The sequence below is a fragment of the Rhinatrema bivittatum genome, unplaced genomic scaffold (assembly GCF_901001135.1).
Source record: "Rhinatrema bivittatum unplaced genomic scaffold, aRhiBiv1.1, whole genome shotgun sequence".
NCBI classification, from domain to species: Eukaryota; Metazoa; Chordata; class Amphibia; order Gymnophiona; family Rhinatrematidae; genus Rhinatrema; species Rhinatrema bivittatum.
In genome coordinates, this window is record NW_021820692.1 from 242,470 (window position 1) to 266,276 (window position 23,807).

General features: G+C 51.6%; 1 protein-coding gene across 1 annotated transcript in view; it reads left to right on the forward strand.

Annotated features, from left to right (window-relative positions):
- The window catches only part of LOC115081952 (zinc finger protein 721-like), a 76,276-nt gene that overhangs the window by 45,429 nt on the left and 7,040 nt on the right, over nucleotides 1-23,807 (forward strand). Inside the window, 1 exon segment of the mRNA XM_029586194.1 lies at nucleotides 4,656-6,556. Coding sequence (XP_029442054.1) covers nucleotides 4,656-6,556 — 1,901 coding nt within the window.

Sequence of the window (23,807 nt, forward strand, 5' to 3'; positions counted from 1 at the left end):
ATTAGAAACATCATGAACAAAAATATGTAACATTGTTAAGTACAAATGGGAAGTACAATAAACATTGAACAAAAATGAGTTTCTATGGTGTTATTAAGTTATTCCCCTCACCCCCTCCCCCCGATCTTGCAGGAACCATTTAACACAATCTCCAGGTGCAAAAGATACACACGCAGCAAATCATAAGTATGAAATTGCCTATTATACCCTAGGCTTGGGTAAAAAGAGCGCCAACCAGTAATCATTCTGTGATGAGGGTCGTTCGCCACAACTGATAAGGCTGCCATACCTTCTGGAAAGAAGACAATCTCTGGCGTTTGTGAGCAGTGATCTTGCACATATGATAAACTTTGTCCACTCTCGCTTTAATAGCCGCCAGAGTTGGTGTCTCAGGTGCCTTCCAGAGGCGCGCTATTTCACACCTGGTAGCCAAGACCACGAACTTAACAAACCGAGAATGGTACACATCCCCGGACGCAAGATCCCCATTAAGAAGAGCCTGCTGCGGTGTGAGAGATACCACCGCCCCCATAATTGCCGCGAGCCAGGCGGAAACGGCATCCCAGACCCGAGAGATCATAGGGCACTTCCACCAAAGATGGAAAAAGGTACCCACCGTCCCACAACCTTTCCAGCATATATCTGAGACCTGGGGATATAGGCGATGAAGTCGTTCTGGGGTGTAGTGCCATCTATATAATAATTTAAATTCGTTTTCTATTAGAGTTGCTGATATAATACCCTTCCCCAGCTTAGAGTAAATATCGTCCCAGGCGTCGCTATCCAGGGTGACCCCCAAATCTCTCTCCCATGCGGCTACATACGCCGGGGGGGACCGCAAATCCTGAGTAAGCAGTTTATATATTTTAGATAATAACCTGGGGACCTTATCCACCGCCCGACAGTACGATTCAAATAAAGAGACCGGGGCCTGAAGATCTCTCCTCAGGCCAGAGTGTATGCTATATTTTTGCAATTGAAGATATCGGAATCTATCCCATGGGTGCAGGCCATATTTGAGCTGAATATCCTCAAATGGCAACCACCCATCTTTGTCCCATAAATGACCACAGGTAGTGATACCCTTGTCCAGCCAACCCTTAAAATCCTGGTAAGCTTTACCATTTAGGAAATCCCCATGATAAAAGGGTGACGAGTTGATTGACCCAATCCGCTTACCCATGAGAACCCGCCGCCAAGTATACCACATCTGGATAGTATGCTGCATGGGCGGTGACAGCTCCGACAATTTCGGCCATGCCGAGCGTGGTCTCCATACCAAAGAAGCTAGCGGACGAATCCCCACTATCTCCTGCTCTAGATTGATCCAAGGCTTCCCCCTCCCCGACCGATGCCACTCTGCCACTATCCTTAAATGCGCGGCTGCATGATACCATACCAGGTTGGGAACCGCAAGCCCCCCATGAAGTTTAGGGCGGAAAAGCACCTTACGTGCCACTCGGGGATGCTTACCCTGCCAAATATACTTCATGAAACGCCGCTGCCATTTCCCCAACAGCGCCTCGGGGACCTTAACCGGCAGCGTCTGAAACAGGTAGCATAACCTAGGCAAAATATTCATTTTAAAGGCTGCTATACGCCCCAGCCACGATATGTGGTATCTGCTCCACTCTTCCATTTCCCTATATATTTTGGCTAGTAGGGGAGGGTAATTAAGAGTAAAAGCATCACCTGTGTTTCCTATATAAACCCCCAAATATTTCAGTTTGTCTTTGGCCCATCGGAAAGAAAAGGCTGCCTGTAACCCTGCCACCTGAGAACTCGCTAGGGAGATATTTAGGATCTCAGTTTTATCCCAGTTTATAGAATAGCCGGACACCTTACTAAAAGATTTAATGAGGTCCACTACCACAGGTAGAGAGTGCATAGGATGAGAGAGGGTGAGAATCATATCGTCGGCAAACATTGCCAATTTTGATGAAAAGGTCCCCACTTTAATGCCAGTAACGGTCGTCGTCTCCCTAATTTTCTGGGCAAGGGGTTCTATAAAAATGGCAAATAATAATGGGGAGAGCGGACATCCCTGTCTGGTACCCCTCTCCACTGGAAAAAATGTGGAGTACCCGCCATTCACTTTGATACAGGCTTTAGGCCCCTCATACAACCGTTGTAACCACGTAATGAAAAAAGGACCAAAACCCATGACGGTTAATGTCTGGAATAAAAACGGCCAGTGGACCAGATCGAAGGCCTTTTCCGCGTCCATAGCCATGAGCAAAAATGGAAGCTTGCTTCGTTTAGCCCACCATAGAGAGTCCATGACTTTCCGGACGTTGTCAGAAGCCATTCGCCCTGGGATAAATCCCGCTTGGTCAGGATGAATCAGATGGGCAATAGAATGGTTGAGCCGATTGGCCAAAATTTTAGCCAGTAACTTAAGGTCAATATTTAACAGGGAGATGGGCCGATAGGAGCCACACTGTGTAGCGTCCCTGCCTGGCTTCGCTATTATGGTAATCCCCGCTACATTCGAATTAGGAGCTAAGTGGCCCTCCGCCCTCAGGGCATTAAACATCCGGGCCAGAGGGCCCGCGAGCTCTGCTGTAAAACATTGATAGAACCTGGCTGTAAATCCATCCAATCCAGGAGCTTTGTTCACCTTCAGCTGCTTAATGGTGAGAGAAACTTCCAAAGGGGTAATAACAGCATCCAGAGCCGCCCTCTGACTATCCAATAATCGGGGTAGAGAAATATCCCCTAAGAATGCCTCAATGTCCGCCCCCTCAATAGTGGTATTACTTTGGTATAAAGTGGCATAAAATCGTAGGAAACGAGAACGGATATCCTCGTTGGAAGTAAGAGGGACACCCTGCTCATCCTTGATTTTAGTAATAAGGTTCTGCATTCGCTTCATTTTTAACCTGTTGGCTAACAGCTTGCCGGCCTTGTTACCCCCTTCAAAATATGTTTGCTCCACCCGTTCCAAATTAAACGCTATCTGTGCAGCATCCAAGGTGGCCACCTGGGAGCGGCAGAGAGCAATCTGTTCTCGGACCAAGTCAGTAGGCTTTAGTTTATGTTGCTGCTCCAATGTCGCTAATTTATGCAGAAGAGCCACGCGTTCCTGATTCTCAGCTTTCCTAACAAAGGAGGCTCGGGCGATGAGCTCTCCCCGGATAACTGCCTTCAGACAGTCCCAGATCGTTATGGGAGAAATATCCGGTGACTCATTAAGTTGTAAATACTCCGTAATACGTTGCTGACATATGGACACAAACCTCTTGTCCTCCAGAAGGCCATCATTTAATTTCCAAAACCTCTGTCCCTTGTCATATAAGGGAAACTCTAAGTCCACCCACAGAGGTGCATGGTCTGACCATGTAATCACATCTACGGTGGGACGGACCACTCGTTGAAGAAATCCCCTATCCACAAAGATATAATCAATCCTGGTATATAAATTATGGGGATTGGAATAAAATGTATATTCCCTTTTGTGAGGATGGAAAAAACGCCACGTATCCTCCAATTGAAAATGACAAAGGAGAGTTAGTAAACTACTCCTGTCCTTCTTGAGGAAAGAGCCCCTGCCCACAGAGGAGTCCAGTTTGGGGTTAAGCAAAATGTTACAGTCCCCCACCATTAAAAGATGGCCCTCCAGGTGAATCTGAATTATACCAAACAGTTTAGCAAAAAAAGCAGCCTGCCCGGAGTTAGGGGCATACACATTTACCAACGTATATTTTTCCCCCGCCACCAAAATAATAAGCAGGAGAAATCTGCCCTCGAGGTCAGGAACACACTTAATCATTTCAAAAGCAAAATCCTTCTAAAACATAATTCCCACCCCTGCATAACGGGAACTCTTGGAACTCGCCGCCCAAAACTGGTGAGGATAATGTGGGGAGCGCATCAGGTGTTCATACCGCCGTTTAAGGTGCGTTTCTTGCACCATGGCCACCGCCACATTTCCCCGTTGTAAGTCTTTAAATAAAAGTTTGCGCTTCCGCGGAGAATTTAATCCTTTCACATTCAAGGAAGTCAATGGGATTTTTAACAGCCGCAGCACTGGCGTGTGCCACGGAGGGTGAGTGAATTGGGCGCGTAGAGAAAAGGGGTGGACCAGAGGGCGAGGCAGGGGCCGCATTGTGTGCACGTAAGTTTCTGCTTGAGAACCTGCAGGTCTCTTACCTGCGAACGTTGACTTCTGCTCCGTATCAGGCGTAAGCACTCGCAAACTCCTTGAAAGTGGAAAACGTGACATGGGGGGGGGGGGAGGGATTCAGGCCGAAAGGCTGCAGATAGACAGGGCAAACCGGCGGACTCATTGGCGAGACTGGTCATCTCCTTCTCACGCGCATATTACGGAGTTCCAGTAAGTATGAGTGCAAAAGCCGACATTGGCTCCGAATGCAGCGCAAGTTAAATCTTCTCGTACGAACGATTGAAATTAGGAGCGCAAATACGCAAGCAGAGCTGAATTGCGCCACACACCCGGATACATTTTGACTTCTCAGGGTGAGCGGCAGCCTTGCTGTCGCTTAGATGGATAAGTTAGAAAAACGGCCGCTCATCCGGCTAAGTAAGATAGGCGGATAAGTGTTAACATGGTACTTATCTGGCCATGTTTTACATCTTTTAGATATGCGACTATGTTGTCGGCTGGCTGATTAATATCTTCTTTTTATATCCAGCAGATGATGAGGTCACGCTGGAAGGGATGAGGGAAGAGAGTCGAGAACAATGTCCTATGAAACTAGGACTGCTTCTGAGACAACGGGGAAATGACTGTGCGAATACGTCTCAGGGGACTGAGAGGAGAAACAGAAGGAAGATGCAGCGAGATCCTGGAGGAGACTCACCGGATGGAGTCACTGCATGTAAGCGGGAGGTCACAGACATCCCTGAGCACCAGAGACACCTGAGAGCAGAGAGGCCCTTGCAGAGTCAAAGGACTTCTGACTTCCACCAGAGAGAGGGGAAAGGGAAGAAATCCGGTGTGTGTGACACGTGTGGAAAAAGATTTGATCCGAAATTCCATTTAATTTTGCATCAGAAGTGCCACAAGGGAGAGAAACCCTGGCAATATATGGAAGGGGGTGAATTTTACCCTTGCAAGTTTTTCTCAAATAAGAACCAGAAAATGTCCATTGCAGAGAGACCATTTTCATGTTTTGAATGTGGGAAAGGTTTCCTCCAGAAGAAAGATTTAATAATACACCAAACAATACATAAAGGAGAAAAGAGGCTTACATGTACTGAGTGTAATGAAAGTTTCCTTTATCTATCACATCTAAAAATGCACCAAAGGTTCCACAAAGGAGAAAAACCATTCACATGTAGTGAGTGTAATAAAACATTTGTTGCTCTGTCACACCTGAGAAGGCACAAAATGATCCACAAAGGAGAAAAGCCATTCAAATGTACAGAGTGTAATAAGAGTCTGAGTAGTAAATCAAGTTTAAGATGCCACTGGAGTATCCACACAGGAAAGGAATCCTTTCTCTGTACGAAGTGCAATAAGAGCTTCATGTGGCATTCACAGCTTAAAATACATGAAAAGATTCATACAAGAGAGAATGTTTTTGCATGTTCTGAGTGTGATAAAAGCTACACTCGTCTATGGCATCTGAAATTGCATGAAAAAACCCACACAGGAGAGAAACCTTTTGCATGTACGGATTGTGATAAGAGATTTACTGTGCTTGCAAAGCTTAAAATACATACAAGGAATCACACAGGTGAGAGACCATTTATATGTGCTGAATGTGGTAACAGCTTCACTCAACTTTCTCAACTAAAAAGGCACAAAATGATCCATACAGGAGAGAAACCATATACCTGTACTGAATGTGATCACAGCTTCCTTCAACATTCCCAATTAAAAAGGCACAAAATTATTCACACAGGTGAGAAACCCTTTACATGTCCTGAGTGTGACAAAAGCTTTAGATCAAAATCACAGCTGAAAATTCATCAAATCATTCATACAGATGAGAAACCATTTACATGTACTGAGTGTAATAAAAGTTTCAGTCGCAAAGAAGATCTAAAAAAACACTGGAGAACCCATACAGGAGAAAAACCGTATAAATGCACAGAGTGTGATAAAAATTTCGCTCGGCTTTCCTACCTGAAAAGCCACAAAACAATTCACACTAGAGATAAATTGTTTACTTGTTTTCATTGTAATGAAAGCTTCATGCAGATTTCACATCTTAAAAATCACAAAACCATCCATATAGAAAAGAAACATTTTGCATGTAATGAGTGTAATAAAAGCTTCACTTGCCTGTCGATGCTGAAATTGCACTACAGAATCCATACAGGAGAAAAACCATTTTCATGTACTGAGTGTAATAAATGCTTCACTCAGCTTTCACAACTGAAAAAACACAAAATGATCCACACAGGAGATAAACCTTTTACATGCACCGAATGTGATAAAAAGTTCATTTTTCATTCGTATCTAAAACGGCACAAAATAATACATACGGGAGAGAAACCTTTTTAATGTACAGAATGTGGTAAAAACTTCATTTATCTCTCACACCTGACAAGGCACAAAATGACCCATACATCAGAGAAACCTTTTATGTGTACAGAATGTGGTAAAAACTTCATTTCTCTGTCACACCTGACAAGGCACAAAATGAGCCACACAAGAGAGAACACTGCCCTGGAAGAAACCATATACATGTACTGAGTGTGCTGGAAACTTCACTTGTCTATCCGTACTAAAAATATAGGAGAGAAATAATAGCTAGACCAAATTATAGCCAGTCAACTACTTCTACTGAAGTTTGAAAAGAAGCAAAAAGAAAAATTCATTCTTGCCGCACATCCCCCTGTTGGATGAGTGATGTTTTGCTCTGAATTACTGTACTGATGCAGGACTATTTTGTACTGTGAATGGGAAGAAATGGCTGAAGAAATTAAGGATCCTGTGATGCAGTAACCTTCCCCCAAACAAAGCAAATCCTGTCATGAATGTTACCTGATTGGTTCACTGCACAACATGGGATCGTTCTTCCCTGCAGTCCTCGCTGAATACCGTTAAGATCACAATGAAGATGCATCGCTCTTTCAAGGTTTTGGGTAACCATCAAGGGTTTATGGGCTGTTGCAACTAGCAGTAAAGATTTCTTTTTTTTTGGGGGGGGGGGTCGGATGATTTTATTTGTTTTATCTTACTGTTTTATTTCATTGGCTCTGTATTCTTATATTTTATATGCTGTGCATTGCCTAGCACGGTTTATACGATATAGGCGGATGGTAATATTTTAGTAAATAAGACACAGCGAGGAGATGCAAAAGGAAGAATTTCAGACTGAAGAAGGTCCACACACACAACTGAAGAAAAAGTTACCGGCAAGATCCAGAAACCAGCTCGGACAGAAACTGGAGGCCTGCAGATGCACACAGAGAGAGAGAGAGAGATCAACACCAGTACAGAGACTCCGCCGTTCATCACAGAAAACGCAGCACTGAAGGATTCTTGCTTATCAGTAAGCTTGGACTGTTTCGGGTATTTGAGTAATATTAAGTGTTTGAACATTTAACCTATAATTTTCTCTAAATAAAATATAGAGTTAAAATAAACAAGCCTGTTCCTTTAAGTTAACCTCTTGCTACTGTCTGGTGGTTGGAGACACGTATTGCACTTAATTTTAACGTAGTTAAGTCCTGCAAGGAATTGTAGGTAGGTAGATAATAACCTTTTTTTTTAAATATATTTCATAAAATATCTGCCTTTCTTTTGTAACAAGCCAGGGAGGGTAAAGAGTGTCCATTCTTAGTCTGGGCACTAGGGCTAATAACGGTGGTAGCAACAATGCAAACCTTTTAGGTGACAATAGCTGTACCAGAAGATAGACCACAGAAGGTAATGAAGAAGTTAAGAGGATTAAGTGGACACCTGAAGATAAAAAGATAATAAATAGCTACTTTTAGGCCACAACCCCTCTGTTTAAAAGTGTAGGGCATGCAAAGAGAGCCTGCCAAAAAATGGAAGAAAGCAAAAATATCAAAGGAAAAGATGGAAAAGGCAATGAATGAAAAATTCAAGATCTTAAGGGAAGAAATCCTAAATGCCGACATCTGAAAAGAGCTGAAAGATGGTGCAGCAAGAGAAATAACAAGAGAAAAGGAACCTACCAAGCAAGGTGGCCGAGCACGAGGAGCGCCAGAACAAAGGTGTCAAAACAGCTAAGTGCAATGGGAAGAGGGAACGAGTAAGGCTGCGCCCCGGGAGGAGAACAGGGTGTGACAGGCCAGGAAGTAGGAGACTGAAGAATTGGCGAGGGATAGGTGGCTCCAGGAAAGGGAAAGACCACAAAGGTACATCCAACACCCAAAGTTAAAAGGTAGGCTAAAGGAGACGAACAAGGCCGTAATGTCTATTGAGGCTCCCTCTATCGACATCACAGGCAGCAAACATTATTCCCGAGAGATTGCTGCCAACAAGGACACAAGGCCAGAAGAAGCGGAGAAAGATAACGATTAATCCTTGGAAAAGAACATACAAAAGAGACAATGTAATCCCTGCCTGCAGATGCATACCTGAAAGGAGCGAGGTGTCAGGTTGGGAACCCCTGGGAATGGTGCCTCCGTACTGGTCCCTGACTTCGGTTGTGCCACAGCTATAAAGAAACAGGGAACTCCAATCAAAGTTGCAGACGCTCACAGTTGGGGGCAAAACTGAAATCCAGCCCAGGTCCGATTCCGCAGTTATCGCTTTCCCTGGACAGGCTCCATGAGCCCGGGACAAGCTTTCTACCCACAAGGTTTGCACTGAGTTCAGCAGCTTCACATCCTCTAACAGCAGCATGCACAGGCTTAAGAGCTCACAGGTTTTCCACCGGGATCCTACGCCATCACTTGGCCTCCAAGCCATCTAAATGCCATCTTGGTGTTGCGAACGCGCCCTGAGGAGGGACGCGGAGGCGTGATCCCCTGCTCCTGGGAGATAGTGAGCCCTTGGCCCACGGGGCGAATCAGGGGGGAACCAAGACACACCCCGTGGGAGGTGAGTGAGTACAGGCACGGGCGAAGCAGGAACACAGGAACTAGAATGAAGCAGGGTCAGCCCTCCGCTGAACCAACATGTACCACTGAGACCCAGCAATGCAAAGCTGGTCTCGAGAGTAGCCCTCCGGCCACTCGGTAGCCCTTCCGGGCCCGCCACTATGGAGCGATGAGTGCATGAGGTCAAATGGAGGCAGAGGGCTGGAAACGAAGAGACAAGGATCTGGCACAGAAGACCCCGGACACTTGGGAGAAATAAAAGAGTCAATATACTTAGAGAGTTCAGATTGAGGACTCAGAAGACTCAGGAAACTTGGAAGACACAAAGAAGTGTCAGAGTACTTGGAGGAGATGAGGACTCCTGGAACTTGGACGAGATGAGACTCTGGAGACTTGGATGAGACGAGATTCTTGGAACATGGAAAGCACTGTCCCTCATAGAGGACTGGTCATGGACCACCCTGTCCCACTGCGCACCCTACACAACCTGAGAGGCTGGATGCGGACCACGCAGAGAGCGGGACATGTGCAGAATGGAGAAAGGATCCAGACAACACATGAAGAAAGATCCAGCCAGAAGGGGACTCCAGTCACCCGAAGACGGACACTAATTGAGACGGATTTACTCCTAAGAAGGTCGGCTGAAGACGAAGTCCGGCGGATGGCAAGGCTGCTCATGGATTCATCAGGAAGGACTGGACGAAGGACATTGGGTACACAGAAGACTGGTATCTCTGGACACGAGGACAACTAGGACATCAGGGACATCAGATATGGACGAGGAACATCAGGACTTCTGGAAAAGGAGCCTGAAGACTGGAATATACCACAAAGAAGGTCCGATGAGGGACGAGACCCAGAATATCAGACGGAGAACATCAGGAAAACGAAGAACATGGAACATGAAGTCATCTGGTCAGGAGCAGATCACGGAAGACCTTGACCGGAGAAGAGAAGACATGGACGACCATGGAATCCGATTCAAAGGCCCTGAGGAACTGAAGCAGGGCCTTTATATAGGGCTGGTCCAGGAAGTGCTGTGAAGACCTCATCCGGTGGGGCTGTTGAGTGCTTCCTGCTGCTGGCCCTTTAAAAGAGGAAAAGAGGCGCGCGCCCACGCCTAGGAGGACTCCGGAGGAAGGAAGGAGGAGCTGAGGCCTGTGGTGGCGTCCAGCCGCATTAAGAAAGGGCAGACCGGAGGCGGCTCCAAGCCACAGGAGAGCCAGGCAGCATGCGGCATCCACGCCGTGAAGATGAAGCCCCAACGGAGCAGGCATTGATAGCTGAGCGCAGGTAAGTGTCAAAGATAATACATGACTTATAAATTGCATTTCTATGGCATTTTATTATTATTTTTTTTTTTAATTAATATTTTATTAAGCTTTACAAATTCTACAGAACATAAGTTCAAGAATATCAGATACAGGATTAGGAAATCTTCCATTGCTTCTCCATCATTTAACATATAACACTAACTTCCTGATCTGTGTATATTAGAAGAAATAGGGAGTCCAATACATAAATGAGAAGCATATTTAACATTTAGTCTCCATCCATTTGACTTAGATAAGCCATAACTTCGTGTTTTTCAAGTAAAAAAATAAAAATAAAACACTCGGCAGATGGCCGGCTGTGAAAACCGACGCCGAGTTTCCCCGGCAGCCGCAGCGGCGGGGGTCGCATTAGCAAGGTGGCGTTAATGTCGTCCAAGCGACCCTAGCGCGCCTCCTCGCTAGCGTGATCCCCTTAATTTGTGTATTGCATGACCCCCTCCATGGCCCACCCAGAAATGACTATTATTTCCCTTCTCATTTTGGGGTAGATTTTCAAAGGGTTACACGCGTAACCCCCGAAAACCTACCCCAAACCCCCTCCCCGCACGCGTCGAGCCTATCTTGCATGGGCTTGGCGGCCCGCGCAAGCCCCGGGACGCGCGTAAGTCCCGGGGCTTTCCTGGGGGGGGGGCGTGTCGGGGGCGAATCGGGGGGGGGGGGGGTGTTGCAGCGGCGCGTCATTCGGGGGCGGGGCCGCGGGCCTGGTTCCGGCCCCGGGGGCGTTTCAGGAGCATGGCCGAGGCCTCCGAAACAGCTCCCGGGCCGGGGAATTGCGCGCTGGCCGGCGCCGGCGTAACTTTTAAAACAAAGGTAGGGGGGCGGGGGTTTAGATAGGGCTGGGGAGTGGGTTAAGTAGGGGAAGGGAGGGGAAGGAGCGGGGGTGGGGGTGGGTGGAAGGAAAGTTCCCTCCGAGGCCGCGACCGATTTGGAAGTGGCCTTGGAGGGAACGGAGGCAGGCTGCGCGGCTCGGCGCGCGCAGGCCGCCGATTTTGGGCAGCCCTGCGCGCGCCGAGCCCGGATTTTAAAGGGTACGTGCGACCACGCGCGTATCCATTAAAATCCGCCGTACTTTTGTTTGCGCCTGGTGCGCGAACAAAATCTACGCGCGGGGGTACTTTTATAAAATCTACCCCTTTGTGCGTCATTTTTATTACGGTACACGTGGCTCGGGCGCTGCCGAAACGCCTGCGCTCCACTGCGCGCGTGCTCCGCGACGGTAACTTTCCAACGGCCCCGCGGGGGCGCGCGCACACTCTGGCTCGCGCCAAATGATGCGGCCATTTCACGACATGCGCGCGCGAATGCCGGCCCTATCGCGTAAGTGGGGGTGGGGTGGGATTTTTAGTAGACGTGCGCGCGCCGACGCAATGACCAGTTTCGCCAGTTCGTCGACCAGTTCGCCCAGGTAAGGGACGGGGCTTTCGAAGCTGACTAGGCTGGATTTTTTTTTTTGTTGCTTACCCGCCATTCGTTGCAGCGGTAAAGTCACGCGGCAGGGGGGTCGCAGATTTCGCGTTAAAGTCCTAGAATGGCCGTTCCTGCCCAGGTCACCCCGACACCACCCCCCCTTTTTTTCTGCAACTTCTTAACATCCAAAGGGGCCGACGCGATGCACTAACTCTGCAATAGGGGAGGATTAGCGCCTATTTAACGCGCGTGCGCCGCGGAGTGGACGGGATAGCGCGCTCAGGCACATTTATCGCTCAGCTGCTAACGCCTGCCTGGCGCGCGCACGGAGATCCCGGCCCCTCCCTCCCTCACAAAAAGCCCCGTTTGTTTGCGGCGGAATCGGGGGCTACGGGGCATCGGACACCCCCCCCCCCCCCTGCCTGGAAGAAACGACCCCCCCCTCCCCCAATCAACCCTGCCCCCACCCCAGTGATGTGGACCTGCAGGGTTTGCTGCCTCGCGCTGTCTCCCAGGGGCTTCCCCTCTCTGTCCTGCAGGAAGGAAAACCGGGAGCGGATCCCGGGATGGGAGCGGGACTCCCTTCCAGGTGGCGGCGCTTTCCCTGCTCCTTCCTTTGTGGGATTTTCCTCTCTGCAGCTCCGATCTCTTTTGTATTTTGCGCAGCGCGGGAGGAAACGCATCCCCCGTGTCCTGCGCTCCGGTGCTGCCCTGCCGGTGCAGTTGGGGTATTTTGGGGGGGGGTTGGGGGTAATCGCAAGGCTTAAGGGCTAGGGGGGCGAGGAAAACCTGGAGAAACAGCTCGGACCCCCATAACCGGAGCCGGCCACCCTGCACCCACCCCGGGATCTCTCCTCCTCTCCTCCCTGCATGTGGGTTACTCGCCTCCATCTCCCGGCTCTCCCCCCCCCCCTAATCTCCTCCCACCTCAGTCTCCTCCCTCCCCCAATCTCCTCCCACCTCAGTCTCCCCGCCCCCCCAGGCTCTCCCCTCTCTCCCCCAGGGTCTCCTCTCTTGCCTGTCCCCAGGGTCAGCTCTCCTCTCTCCTTCCCAGCAGGGATTTCCCCGTGTGACCCTCCCCCTGGGTGGGCCCAGGCTCTCCTCCCCTCCCTCCTCTCCTCCCTGCCAGGATTACCCAGCATTCCTGCTCAGCACAGGGGGGGGGGGGGGGGGGGTGTCCATCCATTCATTCAGAAGCGGGGAGGAGAGACAAAGAGAGAGAGAGAGAGAGGCTGCACTGGGAGCTGCAGGGCTGGCTCAGCTCAGGATCCCTCTTGTGCCGGTCCAGTGACAGAGGGCAGAGCCCGGGGGGCAGCTGGAGGCCTGGGAGGAGGGGGGGTGGTACCCCCAGGGTGTTCCCTTCGCTCCCCTTCTTCCAGGGATTACAGCGGAGGGGAGCAGCCAGCAGCCATCCTGGCACAGGTAGGGGAAGCAGCTTTCTGACTGTCAGGTCTGGGCCTCGCTGCTCTGCAGGCAGGAATTACTGGGGAAGGGAGCAGCCAGGGCTTAGGGGCATGCAGGGGGGGGGGGGCAGGTACCCAGGGGGGGGGCAGGTACCCAGGGGGTGGGGCAGGTACCCAGGCCGAGATGCAGAGGAGGGGGTCTCAATAAAGAGGCTTGCAACCAGGGCCAGATGCATGACAGGGGGGGGGCTGAGAAGCAGAGAAGCCAGGGCTCAGATCCCACTGCCGCTCCCCCGCAACCTCGCCCTTCGCTGCCTGGGGGTACAGGGCTCGGGCCCTGGCTGCAATCCGCCCCTGACGCGCCACGCAAGGCAGGAAACAGAGAGTCATGCACAGGGGGGGGGGGGTCCCCAGGCAGACCCTGGGCCTCGTTGGCGGGAGAGGGGGGGTGGACCCCGGCTGGCCCCCTTTCGGCGATCCCAAAGGCTGGGGAAGGGGGTTTCCAAGGGCGCAGGGGTGTGGCAGATGGGGGCAATAATAATATTTCTGCCTTTCTCCAGGGCTAGGTAAAAGCACCCCCCCCCCCTGCTCGCCTAATCCAGGGCGAGCAGCTCAGGCTTGGGGGTCTGGAGTTCTACCTCCTGCGTCCCTCCCGGCTCTGCAGACCTTGCTGGCATCGTGGTTGGGAGCTCCAGGAAGCGGCATCCTCACCTGGCAGCCCTGCAGTCAGCGCACCCCCCTAGCTCCATACCACCTGGGCCTCCTTCCCTGTGCCCCGCCACGCCCTCCGCGGCAGCCAAAATGTTCTTATGGCCCTGCTTGGGTTGGAGGCCTGCACAGTCAAATAGACAGGGGGGGGGGGGGGGGGGCGACGACAGCTATTTTACCCTTTCAAACAGCACCAGGAGTAGAGGGCGCTCCTCGAAGCTAACAGCAGATTTGAACGAAAGCCAATTTTTGACTATTTTCGCACTTAAGAAGATAAGAAATTGCCATGCTGGGTCAGACCAAGGGTCCATCAAGCCCAGCATCCTGTTTCCAACAGAGGCCAAACCAGGCCACAAGAACCTGGCAATTACCCAAACACTAAGAAGATCCCATGCTACTGATGCAATTAATAGCAGTGGCTATTCCCTAAGTATAATTGATTAATAGCCATTAATGGATTCTCCTCCAAGAACTTATCCAAACCTTTTTTGAACCCAGCTACACTAACTGCACTAACCACATCCTCTGGCAACAAATTCCAGAGCTTTATTGTGCATTGAGTGAAAAAGAATTTTCTCAGATTAGTCTTAAATGTGCTACTTGCTAACTTCATGGAATGCCCCCTAGTCCTTCTATTATTCGAAAGTATAAATAACCGAGTCACATCTACTCGTGCAAGACCTCTCAGGATCTTAAAACCTCTATCATATCCCCCCTCAGCCAAGCTGAACAGCCCTAACCTCTTCAGTCTTTCCTCATAGGGGAGCTGTTCCACCCCCTTTATCATTTTGGTTGCCCTTCTCTGTACCTTCTCCATCACAACTATATCTTTTTTGAGATGCGGCGACCAGAATTGTACACAGTATTCAAGGTGTGGTCTCACCATGGAGCAATATAGAGGCATTATGACATTTTCCGTTTTATTAACCATTCTCTTCCTAATAATTCCTAACATTCTGTTTGCTTTTTTGACTGCTGCAGCACACTGAGCCGACGGTTTTAAAGTATTATCCACTATGACACCTAGATCTTTTTCCTGGGTGGTAGCTCCTAATATGGAACCTAACATCGTGTAACTACAGCAAGGGTTATTTTTCCCTATATGCAACACCTTGCACTTGTCCACATTAAATTTCATCTGCCATTTGGATGCCCAATCTTCCAGTCTTGCAAGGTCCTCCTGTAATGTATCACAGTCTGCTTGTGATTTAACTACTCTGAATAATTTTGTATCATCCGCAAATTTGATAACCTCACTCGTCGTATTCCTTTCCAGATCATTTATAAATATATTATATATATATATTGAAAAGCACCGGTCCCAATACAGATCCCTGAGGCACTCCACTGTTTACCCTTTTCCACTGAGAATATTGACCATTTAATCCTACTCTCTGTTTCCTGTCTTTTAACCAGTTTGTAATCCACGAAAGGACACTTGACCCACGGTGAAACCGCACCTTGAATACTGTGTACAATTCTGGTCGCCGCATCTCAAAAAAGATATAATTGCGATGGAGAAGGTACAGAGAAGGGCAACCAAAATGATAAGGGGAATGGAACAGCTCCCCTATGAGGAAAGACTAAAGAGATTAGGACTTTTCAGCTTGGAGAAGAGACGACTGAGGGGGAATATGATAGAGGTGTTTAAAATCATGAGAGGTCTAGAACGGGTAGATGTGAATCGATTATTTATGCTTTCGGATAATAGAAAGACTAGGGGGGCACTCCATGAAGTTAGCATGGGGCACATTTAAAACTAATCGGAGAAAGTTCTTTTTTACTCAACGCACAATTAAACTCTCGAATTTGTTGCCAGAGGATGTGGTTAGTGCAGTTAGTATAGCTGGGTTTAAAAAAGGATTGGATAAGTTCTTGGAGGAGAAGTCCATTACCTGCTATTAAGTTCACTTAGAGAATAGTCACTGCCATTAGCAATGGTTACATGGAATGGACTTAGTTTTTGGGTACTTGCCAGGTTCTTATGGCCTGGATTGGCTACTGTTGGAAACAGGATGCTGGGCTTGATGGACCCTTGGTCTGACCCAGTATGGCATGTTCTTATGTTCTTATGTTCTTATGAGAAGACGTTTGAAAAGGGACCGCACCTGGTTGCTAACCACCCCGGGGTGAAGATAAAAGTACACCCGGCCCTTTCACAACGCCCGCTGCTATTCCCTGGGTGGACTAGGGACGTTCCAGGGAGGGGGTGGGGGATGGGCAGGGTGACTTCGGGGACCCAAACTGCAGGTGCAGAATTGAGTTTCTGAAGCTACGCGGGGCGTTTTTCCTCCATTCCTTCATCCGCGGTAATCGCAGGTGGAAGGTCCCCGAGTCCTTTGCTGGAAGGGGACGTTGGAGCAAATTTCTCCAATGCAAGCTTCCCGGGGACCTTCCCCCTGCACAAGTCGGCAAAACCCAGCCCCTTAGCGCAGAGAGAATTTTTTTTTTCCCCTCCTGGCGTTGGTGGCATTTTCCAGGTCCAGTTTGCCAGTGGTCGTGGGGGCATCCTGCTTCCCTTTTTTTCTCTTGTAAACGTGTGATTTTTTTTTCCATGCGCAGCGAGCAGATTCAGGGGTAGGTTCAGCGGCTGCAGAGCACCGGGGACCTGGGAGACGGTAGAGTGGTGGCCTGGGTCGCTCCCTTGCATCAGAGGATACGTGATGATAATATTATTTTGTGGCCTGCTCTTAAAAGTCAGTGCCACTGAGAGCTGGGAACGACTTGCGTGACTCTGCCTTTCTTCCCGTTGCAGGTACAGGAGCTACGACGGCCTGTGGCTCCGAGATGGAGCCGGAGGGAGAGCTGCGGGGCGGAGATCCCCAGGACTCGGCGGAGAGAGACACCCCACAGGCTCCCTGCGCAGGTGAGGGACAATGACCACACTTACACTCGCTGTCTCATTCAGGGCTCACTTGTCAACTCTTCCACTGGGTGGTTTGTGAGCTTCAGGAAACCGCAGAGAGCGCAGGGGCTGAAAATACCAGGGGAGGCTCCGGCCAAATGTAGAGAGCTCAGGGGCTGAAAATACCAGGGGAGACTCCAGCCAAGTGCAGAGAGCTCAGGGGCTGAAAATACCAGGGGAGACTCCGGCCAAGTGCAGAGAGCTCAGAGACTGAAAATACCAGGGGAGACTCCAGCCAAGTGCAGAGAGCTCAGAGGCTGAAAATACCAGGGGAGACTCCGGCCAAGTGCAGAGAGCTCAGACGCTGAAAATACCAGGGGAGACTCCAGCCAAGTGCAGAGAGCTCAGAGGCTGAAAATACCAGGGGAGACTCCAGCCAAGTGCAGAGAGCTCAGAGGCTGAAAATACCAGGGGAGACTCTGGCCAAGTGCAGAGAGCTCAGACGCTGAAAATACCAGGGGAGACTCCAGCCAAGTGCAGAGAGAGCAGGGGCTGAAAATACCAGGGGAGACTCCGGCCAAGTGCAGAGAGCTCAGACGCTGAAAATACCAGGGGAGACTCCAGCCAAGTGCAGAGAGCTCAGAGGCTGAAAATACCAGGGGAAACTCCAGGCAAGTGCAGAGAGCTCAGAGGCTGAAAATACCAGGGGAGACTCCAGCCAAGTGCAGAGAGCGCAGGGGCTGAAAATACCAGGGGAGACTCCGGCCAAGTGCAGAGAGCTCAGAGGCTGAAAATACCAGGGGAGACTCCGACCAAGTGCAGAGAGCTCAGAGACTGAAAATACCAGGGGAGACTCCGGCCAAGTGCAGAGAGCTCAGAGGCTGAAAATACCAGGGGAGACTCCGGCCAAGTGCAGAGAGCTCAGAGACTGAAAATACCAGGGGAGACTCCGGCCAAGTGCAGAGAGTTCAGAGGCTGAAAATACCAGGGGAGACTCCGGCCATGTGCAGAGAGCTCAGAAGCTGAAAATACCAGGGGAGACTCCGGCCAAGTGCAGAGAGCTCAGGGGCTGAAAATACCAGGGGAGACTCCAGCCAAGTGCAGAGAGCTCAGAGGCTGAAAATACCAGGGGAGACTCCGGCCAAGTGCAGAGAGCGCAGGGGCTGAAAATACCAGGGGAGACTCCGGCCAAGTGCAGAGAGCGCAGGGGCTGAAAATACCAGGGGAGACTCCGGCCAAGTGCAGAGAGCGCAGGGGCTGAAAATACCAGGGGAGACTCCGGCCAAGTGCAGAGAGCTCAGAGGCTGAAAATACCAGGGGAGACTCCGGCCAAGTGCAGAGAGCGCAGGGGCTGAAAATACCAGGGGAGACTCCGGCCAAGTGCAGAGAGCGCAGGGGCTGAAAATACCAGGGGAGACTCTGGTCAAGTGCAAAGAGCTCAGAGGCTAAAAATAACAGGGGAGACTCTGGCCAAGGGCAGAGAGCTCAGAGGCTAAAAATAACAGGGGAGACTCTGGCCAAGGGCAGAGAGCTCAGAGGCTGAAAATACCAGGGGAGACTCTGGGCAACTGCAGAGAGCTCAGGGGCTGAAAATACCAGGGGAGACTCCGGCCAAGTGCAGAGAGCTCAGGGGCTGAAAATACCAGGGGAGACTCCGGCCAAGTGCAGAGAGCTCAGAGGCTGAAAATACCAGGGGAGACTCCAGGCAAGTGCAGAGAGCTCAGAGGCTGAAAATACCAGGGGAGACTCCGGCCAAGTGCAGAGAGCTCAGAGGCTGAAAATACCAGGGGAGACTCCGGCCAAGTGCAGAGAGCTCAGAGGCTGAAAATACCAGGGGAGACTCTGGCCAAGTGCAGAGAGCTCAGAGGCTGAAAATACCAGGGGAGACTCCGGCCAAGTGCAGAGAGAGCAGGGGCTGAAAATACCAGGGGAGACTCCGGCCAAGTGCAGAGAGCTCAGAGGCTGAAAATACCAGGGGAGACTCCGGCCAAGTGCAGAGAGCTCAGAGGCTGAAAATACCAGGGGAGACTCCGGCCAAGTGCAGAGAGCTCAGAGGCTGAAAATACCTGGGGAGACTCCAGGCAAGTGCAGAGAGCTCAGAGGCTGAAAATACCAGGGGAGACTCCGGCCAAGTGCAGAGAGCTCAGAGGCTGAAAATACCTGGGGAGACTCCAGGCAAGTGCAGAGAGCTCAGAGGCTGAAAATACCAGGGGAGACTCCGGCCAAGTGCAGAGAGCGCAGGGGCTGAAAATACCAGGGGAGACTCCGGCCAAGTGCAGAGAGCTCAGAGGCTGAAAATACCAGGGGAAACTCCAGGCAAGTGCAGAGAGCTCAGAGGCTGAAAATACCAGGGGAGACTCCGGCCAAGTGCAGAGAGCTCAGAGGCTGAAAATACCAGGGGAGACTCCGGCCAAGTGCAGAGAGCTCAGACGCTGAAAATACCAGGGGAGACTCCGGCCAAGTGCAGAGAGCTCAGACGCTGAAAATACCAGGGGAGACTCCGGCCAAGTGCAGAGAGCTCAGAGGCTGAAAATACCTGGGGAGACTCCAGGCAAGTGCAGAGAGCTCAGAGGCTGAAAATACCAGGGGAGACTCCGGCCAAGTGCAGAGAGCTCAGAGGCTGAAAATACCAGGGGAGACTCCGGCCAAGTGCAGAGAGCTCAGAGGCTGAAAATACCAGGGGAGACTCCGGCCAAGTGCAGAGAGCTCAGAGGCTGAAAATACCAGGGGAGACTCCAGCCAAGTGCAGAGAGCTCAGAGGCTGAAAATACCAGGGGAGACTCCGGCCAAGTGCAGAGAGAGCAGGGGCTGAAAATACCAGGGGAGACTCCGGCCAAGTGCAGAGAGCTCAGAGGCTGAAAATACCTGGGGAGACTCTGGCCAAGTGCAGAGAGCTCAGAGGCTGAAAATACCAGGGGAGACTCCGGCCAAGTGCAGAGAGCTCAGACGCTGAAAATACCAGGGGAGACTCCGGCCAAGTGCAGAGAGCTCAGAGGCTGAAAATACCTGGGGAGACTCCAGGCAAGTGCAGAGAGCTCAGAGGCTGAAAATATCAGGGGAGACTCCGGCCAAGTGCAGAGAGCTCAGACGCTGAAAATACCAGGGGAGACTCCGGCCAAGTGCAGAGAGCTCAGAGGCTGAAAATACCAGGGGAGACTCCGGCCAAGTGCAGAGAGCTCAGAGGCTGAAAATACCAGGGGAGACTCCGGCCAAGTGCAGAGAGCTCAGACGCTGAAAATACCAGGGGAGACTCCGGCCAAGTGCAGAGAGCTCAGAGGCTGAAAATACCTGGGGAGACTCCAGGCAAGTGCAGAGAGCTCAGAGGCTGAAAATACCAGGGGAGACTCCAGCCAAGTGCAGAGAGCTCAGAGGCTGAAAATACCAGGGGAAACTCCAGGCAAGTGCAGAGAGCTCAGAGACTGAAAATACCAGGGGAGACTCCGGCCAAGTGCAGAGAGCGCAGGGGCTGAAAATACCAGGGGAGACTCTGGTCAAGTGCAAAGAGCTCAGAGGCTAAAAATAACAGGGGAGACTCTGGTCAAGTGCAAAGAGCTCAGAGGCTGAAAATACCAGGGGAGACTCCGGCCAAGTGCAGAGAGCTCAGACGCTGAAAATACCAGGGGAGACTCCAGCCAAGTGCAGAGAGCTCAGAGGCTGAAAATACCAGGGGAGACTCCAGCCAAGTGCAGAGAGCTCAGAGGCTGAAAATACCAGGGGAGACTCTGGCCAAGTGCAGAGAGCTCAGACGCTGAAAATACCAGGGGAGACTCCAGCCAAGTGCAGAGAGAGCAGGGGCTGAAAATACCAGGGGAGACTCCGGCCAAGTGCAGAGAGCTCAGACGCTGAAAATACCAGGGGAGACTCCAGCCAAGTGCAGAGAGCTCAGAGGCTGAAAATACCAGGGGAAACTCCAGGCAAGTGCAGAGAGCTCAGAGGCTGAAAATACCAGGGGAGACTCCAGCCAAGTGCAGAGAGCGCAGGGGCTGAAAATACCAGGGGAGACTCCGGCCAAGTGCAGAGAGCTCAGAGGCTGAAAATACCAGGGGAGACTCCGACCAAGTGCAGAGAGCTCAGAGACTGAAAATACCAGGGGAGACTCCGGCCAAGTGCAGAGAGCTCAGAGGCTGAAAATACCAGGGGAGACTCCGGCCAAGTGCAGAGAGCTCAGAGGCTGAAAATACCAGGGGAGACTCCGGCCAAGTGCAGAGAGTTCAGAGGCTGAAAATACCAGGGGAGACTCCGGCCATGTGCAGAGAGCTCAGAAGCTGAAAATACCAGGGGAGACTCCGGCCAAGTGCAGAGAGCTCAGGGGCTGAAAATACCAGGGGAGACTCCAGCCAAGTGCAGAGAGCTCAGAGGCTGAAAATACCAGGGGAGACTCCGGCCAAGTGCAGAGAGCGCAGGGGCTGAAAATACCAGGGGAGACTCCGGCCAAGTGCAGAGAGCGCAGGGGCTGAAAATACCAGGGGAGACTCCGGCCAAGTGCAGAGAGCGCAGGGGCTGAAAATACCAGGGGAGACTCCGGCCAAGTGCAGAGAGTTCAGAGGCTGAAAATACCAGGGGAGACTCCGGCCAAGTGCAGAGAGCGCAGGGGCTGAAAATACCAGGGGAGACTCCGGCCAAGTGCAGAGAGCGCAGGGGCTGAAAATACCAGGGGAGACTCTGGTCAAGTGCAAAGAGCTCAGAGGCTAAAAATAACAGGGGAGACTCTGGCCAAGGGCAGAGAGCTCAGAGGCTAAAAATAACAGGGGAGACTCTGGCCAAGGGCAGAGAGCTCAGAGGCTGAAAATACCAGGGGAGACTCTGGGCAACTGCAGAGAGCTCAGGGGCTGAAAATACCAGGGGAGACTCCGGCCAAGTGCAGAGAGCTCAGGGGCTGAAAATACCAGGGGAGACTCCGGCCAAGTGCAGAGATTTCAGAGGCTGAAAATACCAGGGGAAACTCCAGGCAAGTGCAGAGAGCTCAGAGGCTGAAAATACCAGGGGAGACTCCGGCCAAGTGCAGAGAGCTCAGAGGCTGAAAATACCAGGGGAGACTCCGGCCAAGTGCAGAGAGCTCAGAGGCTGAAAATACCAGGGGAGACTCTGGCCAAGTGCAGAGAGCTCAGAGGCTGAAAATACCAGGGGAGACTCCGGCCAAGTGCAGAGAGAGCAGGGGCTGAAAATACCAGGGGAGACTCCGGCCAAGTGCAGAGAGCTCAGAGGCTGAAAATACCAGGGGAGACTCCGGCCAAGTGCAGAGAGCTCAGAGGCTGAAAATACCAGGGGAGACTCCGGCCAAGTGCAGAGAGCTCAGAGGCTGAAAATACCTGGGGAGACTCCAGGCAAGTGCAGAGAGCTCAGAGGCTGAAAATACCAGGGGAGACTCCGGCCAAGTGCAGAGAGCTCAGAGGCTGAAAATACCTGGGGAGACTCCAGGCAAGTGCAGAGAGCTCAGAGGCTGAAAATACCAGGGGAGACTCCGGCCAAGTGCAGAGAGAGCAGGGGCTGAAAATACCAGGGGAGACTCCGGCCAAGTGCAGAGATCTCAGAGGCTGAAAATACCAGGGGAAACTCCAGGCAAGTGCAGAGAGCTCAGAGGCTGAAAATACCAGGGGAGACTCCGGCCAAGTGCAGAGAGCTCAGAGGCTGAAAATACCAGGGGAGACTCCGGCCAAGTGCAGAGAGCTCAGACGCTGAAAATACCAGGGGAGACTCCGGCCAAGTGCAGAGAGCTCAGACGCTGAAAATACCAGGGGAGACTCCGGCCAAGTGCAGAGAGCTCAGAGGCTGAAAATACCTGGGGAGACTCCAGGCAAGTGCAGAGAGCTCAGAGGCTGAAAATACCAGGGGAGACTCCGGCCAAGTGCAGAGAGCTCAGAGGCTGAAAATACCAGGGGAGACTCCGGCCAAGTGCAGAGAGCTCAGAGGCTGAAAATACCAGGGGAGACTCTGGCCAAGTGCAGAGAGCTCAGAGGCTGAAAATACCAGGGGAGACTCCAGCCAAGTGCAGAGAGCTCAGAGGCTGAAAATACCAGGGGAGACTCCGGCCAAGTGCAGAGAGAGCAGGGGCTGAAAATACCAGGGGAGACTCCGGCCAAGTGCAGAGAGCTCAGAGGCTGAAAATACCTGGGGAGACTCTGGCCAAGTGCAGAGAGCTCAGAGGCTGAAAATACCAGGGGAGACTCCGGCCAAGTGCAGAGAGCTCAGACGCTGAAAATACCAGGGGAGACTCCGGCCAAGTGCAGAGAGCTCAGAGGCTGAAAATACCTGGGGAGACTCCAGGCAAGTGCAGAGAGCTCAGAGGCTGAAAATACCAGGGGAGACTCCGGCCAAGTGCAGAGAGCTCAGACGCTGAAAATACCAGGGGAGACTCCGGCCAAGTGCAGAGAGCTCAGAGGCTGAAAATACCAGGGGAGACTCCGGCCAAGTGCAGAGAGCTCAGAGGCTGAAAATACCAGGGGAGACTCCGGCCAAGTGCAGAGAGCTCAGACGCTGAAAATACCAGGGGAGACTCCGGCCAAGTGCAGAGAGCTCAGAGGCTGAAAATACCTGGGGAGACTCCAGGCAAGTGCAGAGAGCTCAGAGGCTGAAAATACCAGGGGAGACTCCGGCCAAGTGCAGAGAGCTCAGACGCTGAAAATACCAGGGGAGACTCCAGCCAAGTGCAGAGAGCTCAGAGGCTGAAAATACCAGGGGAAACTCCAGGCAAGTGCAGAGAGCTCAGAGACTGAAAATACCAGGGGAGACTCCGGCCAAGTGCAGAGAGCGCAGGGGCTGAAAATACCAGGGGAGACTCTGGTCAAGTGCAAAGAGCTCAGAGGCTAAAAATAACAGGGGAGACTCCGGCCAAGGGCAGAGAGCGCAGGGGCTGAAAATACCAGGGGAGACTCCGGCCAAGTGCAGAGAGCGCAGGGGCTGAAAATATCAGGGGAGACTCCTGCAGGCTGCATCAGAGCGTGTGCAGCCGCGCTCGCTTCCTCAGACCCCACGCCCTACACGGGGAGTAATGGCTGCTCCTCAGCCTCGCATGCTGCCTTGGAAGGTTAGCGGCAGTCGTTCGTCGGCCCTGCAGGTCGTCTCAGAGTAGGGGGCAATGACGGCTCTTCTCTGGCCTGAGCTGGGGGTGGGGGATGGTGACGG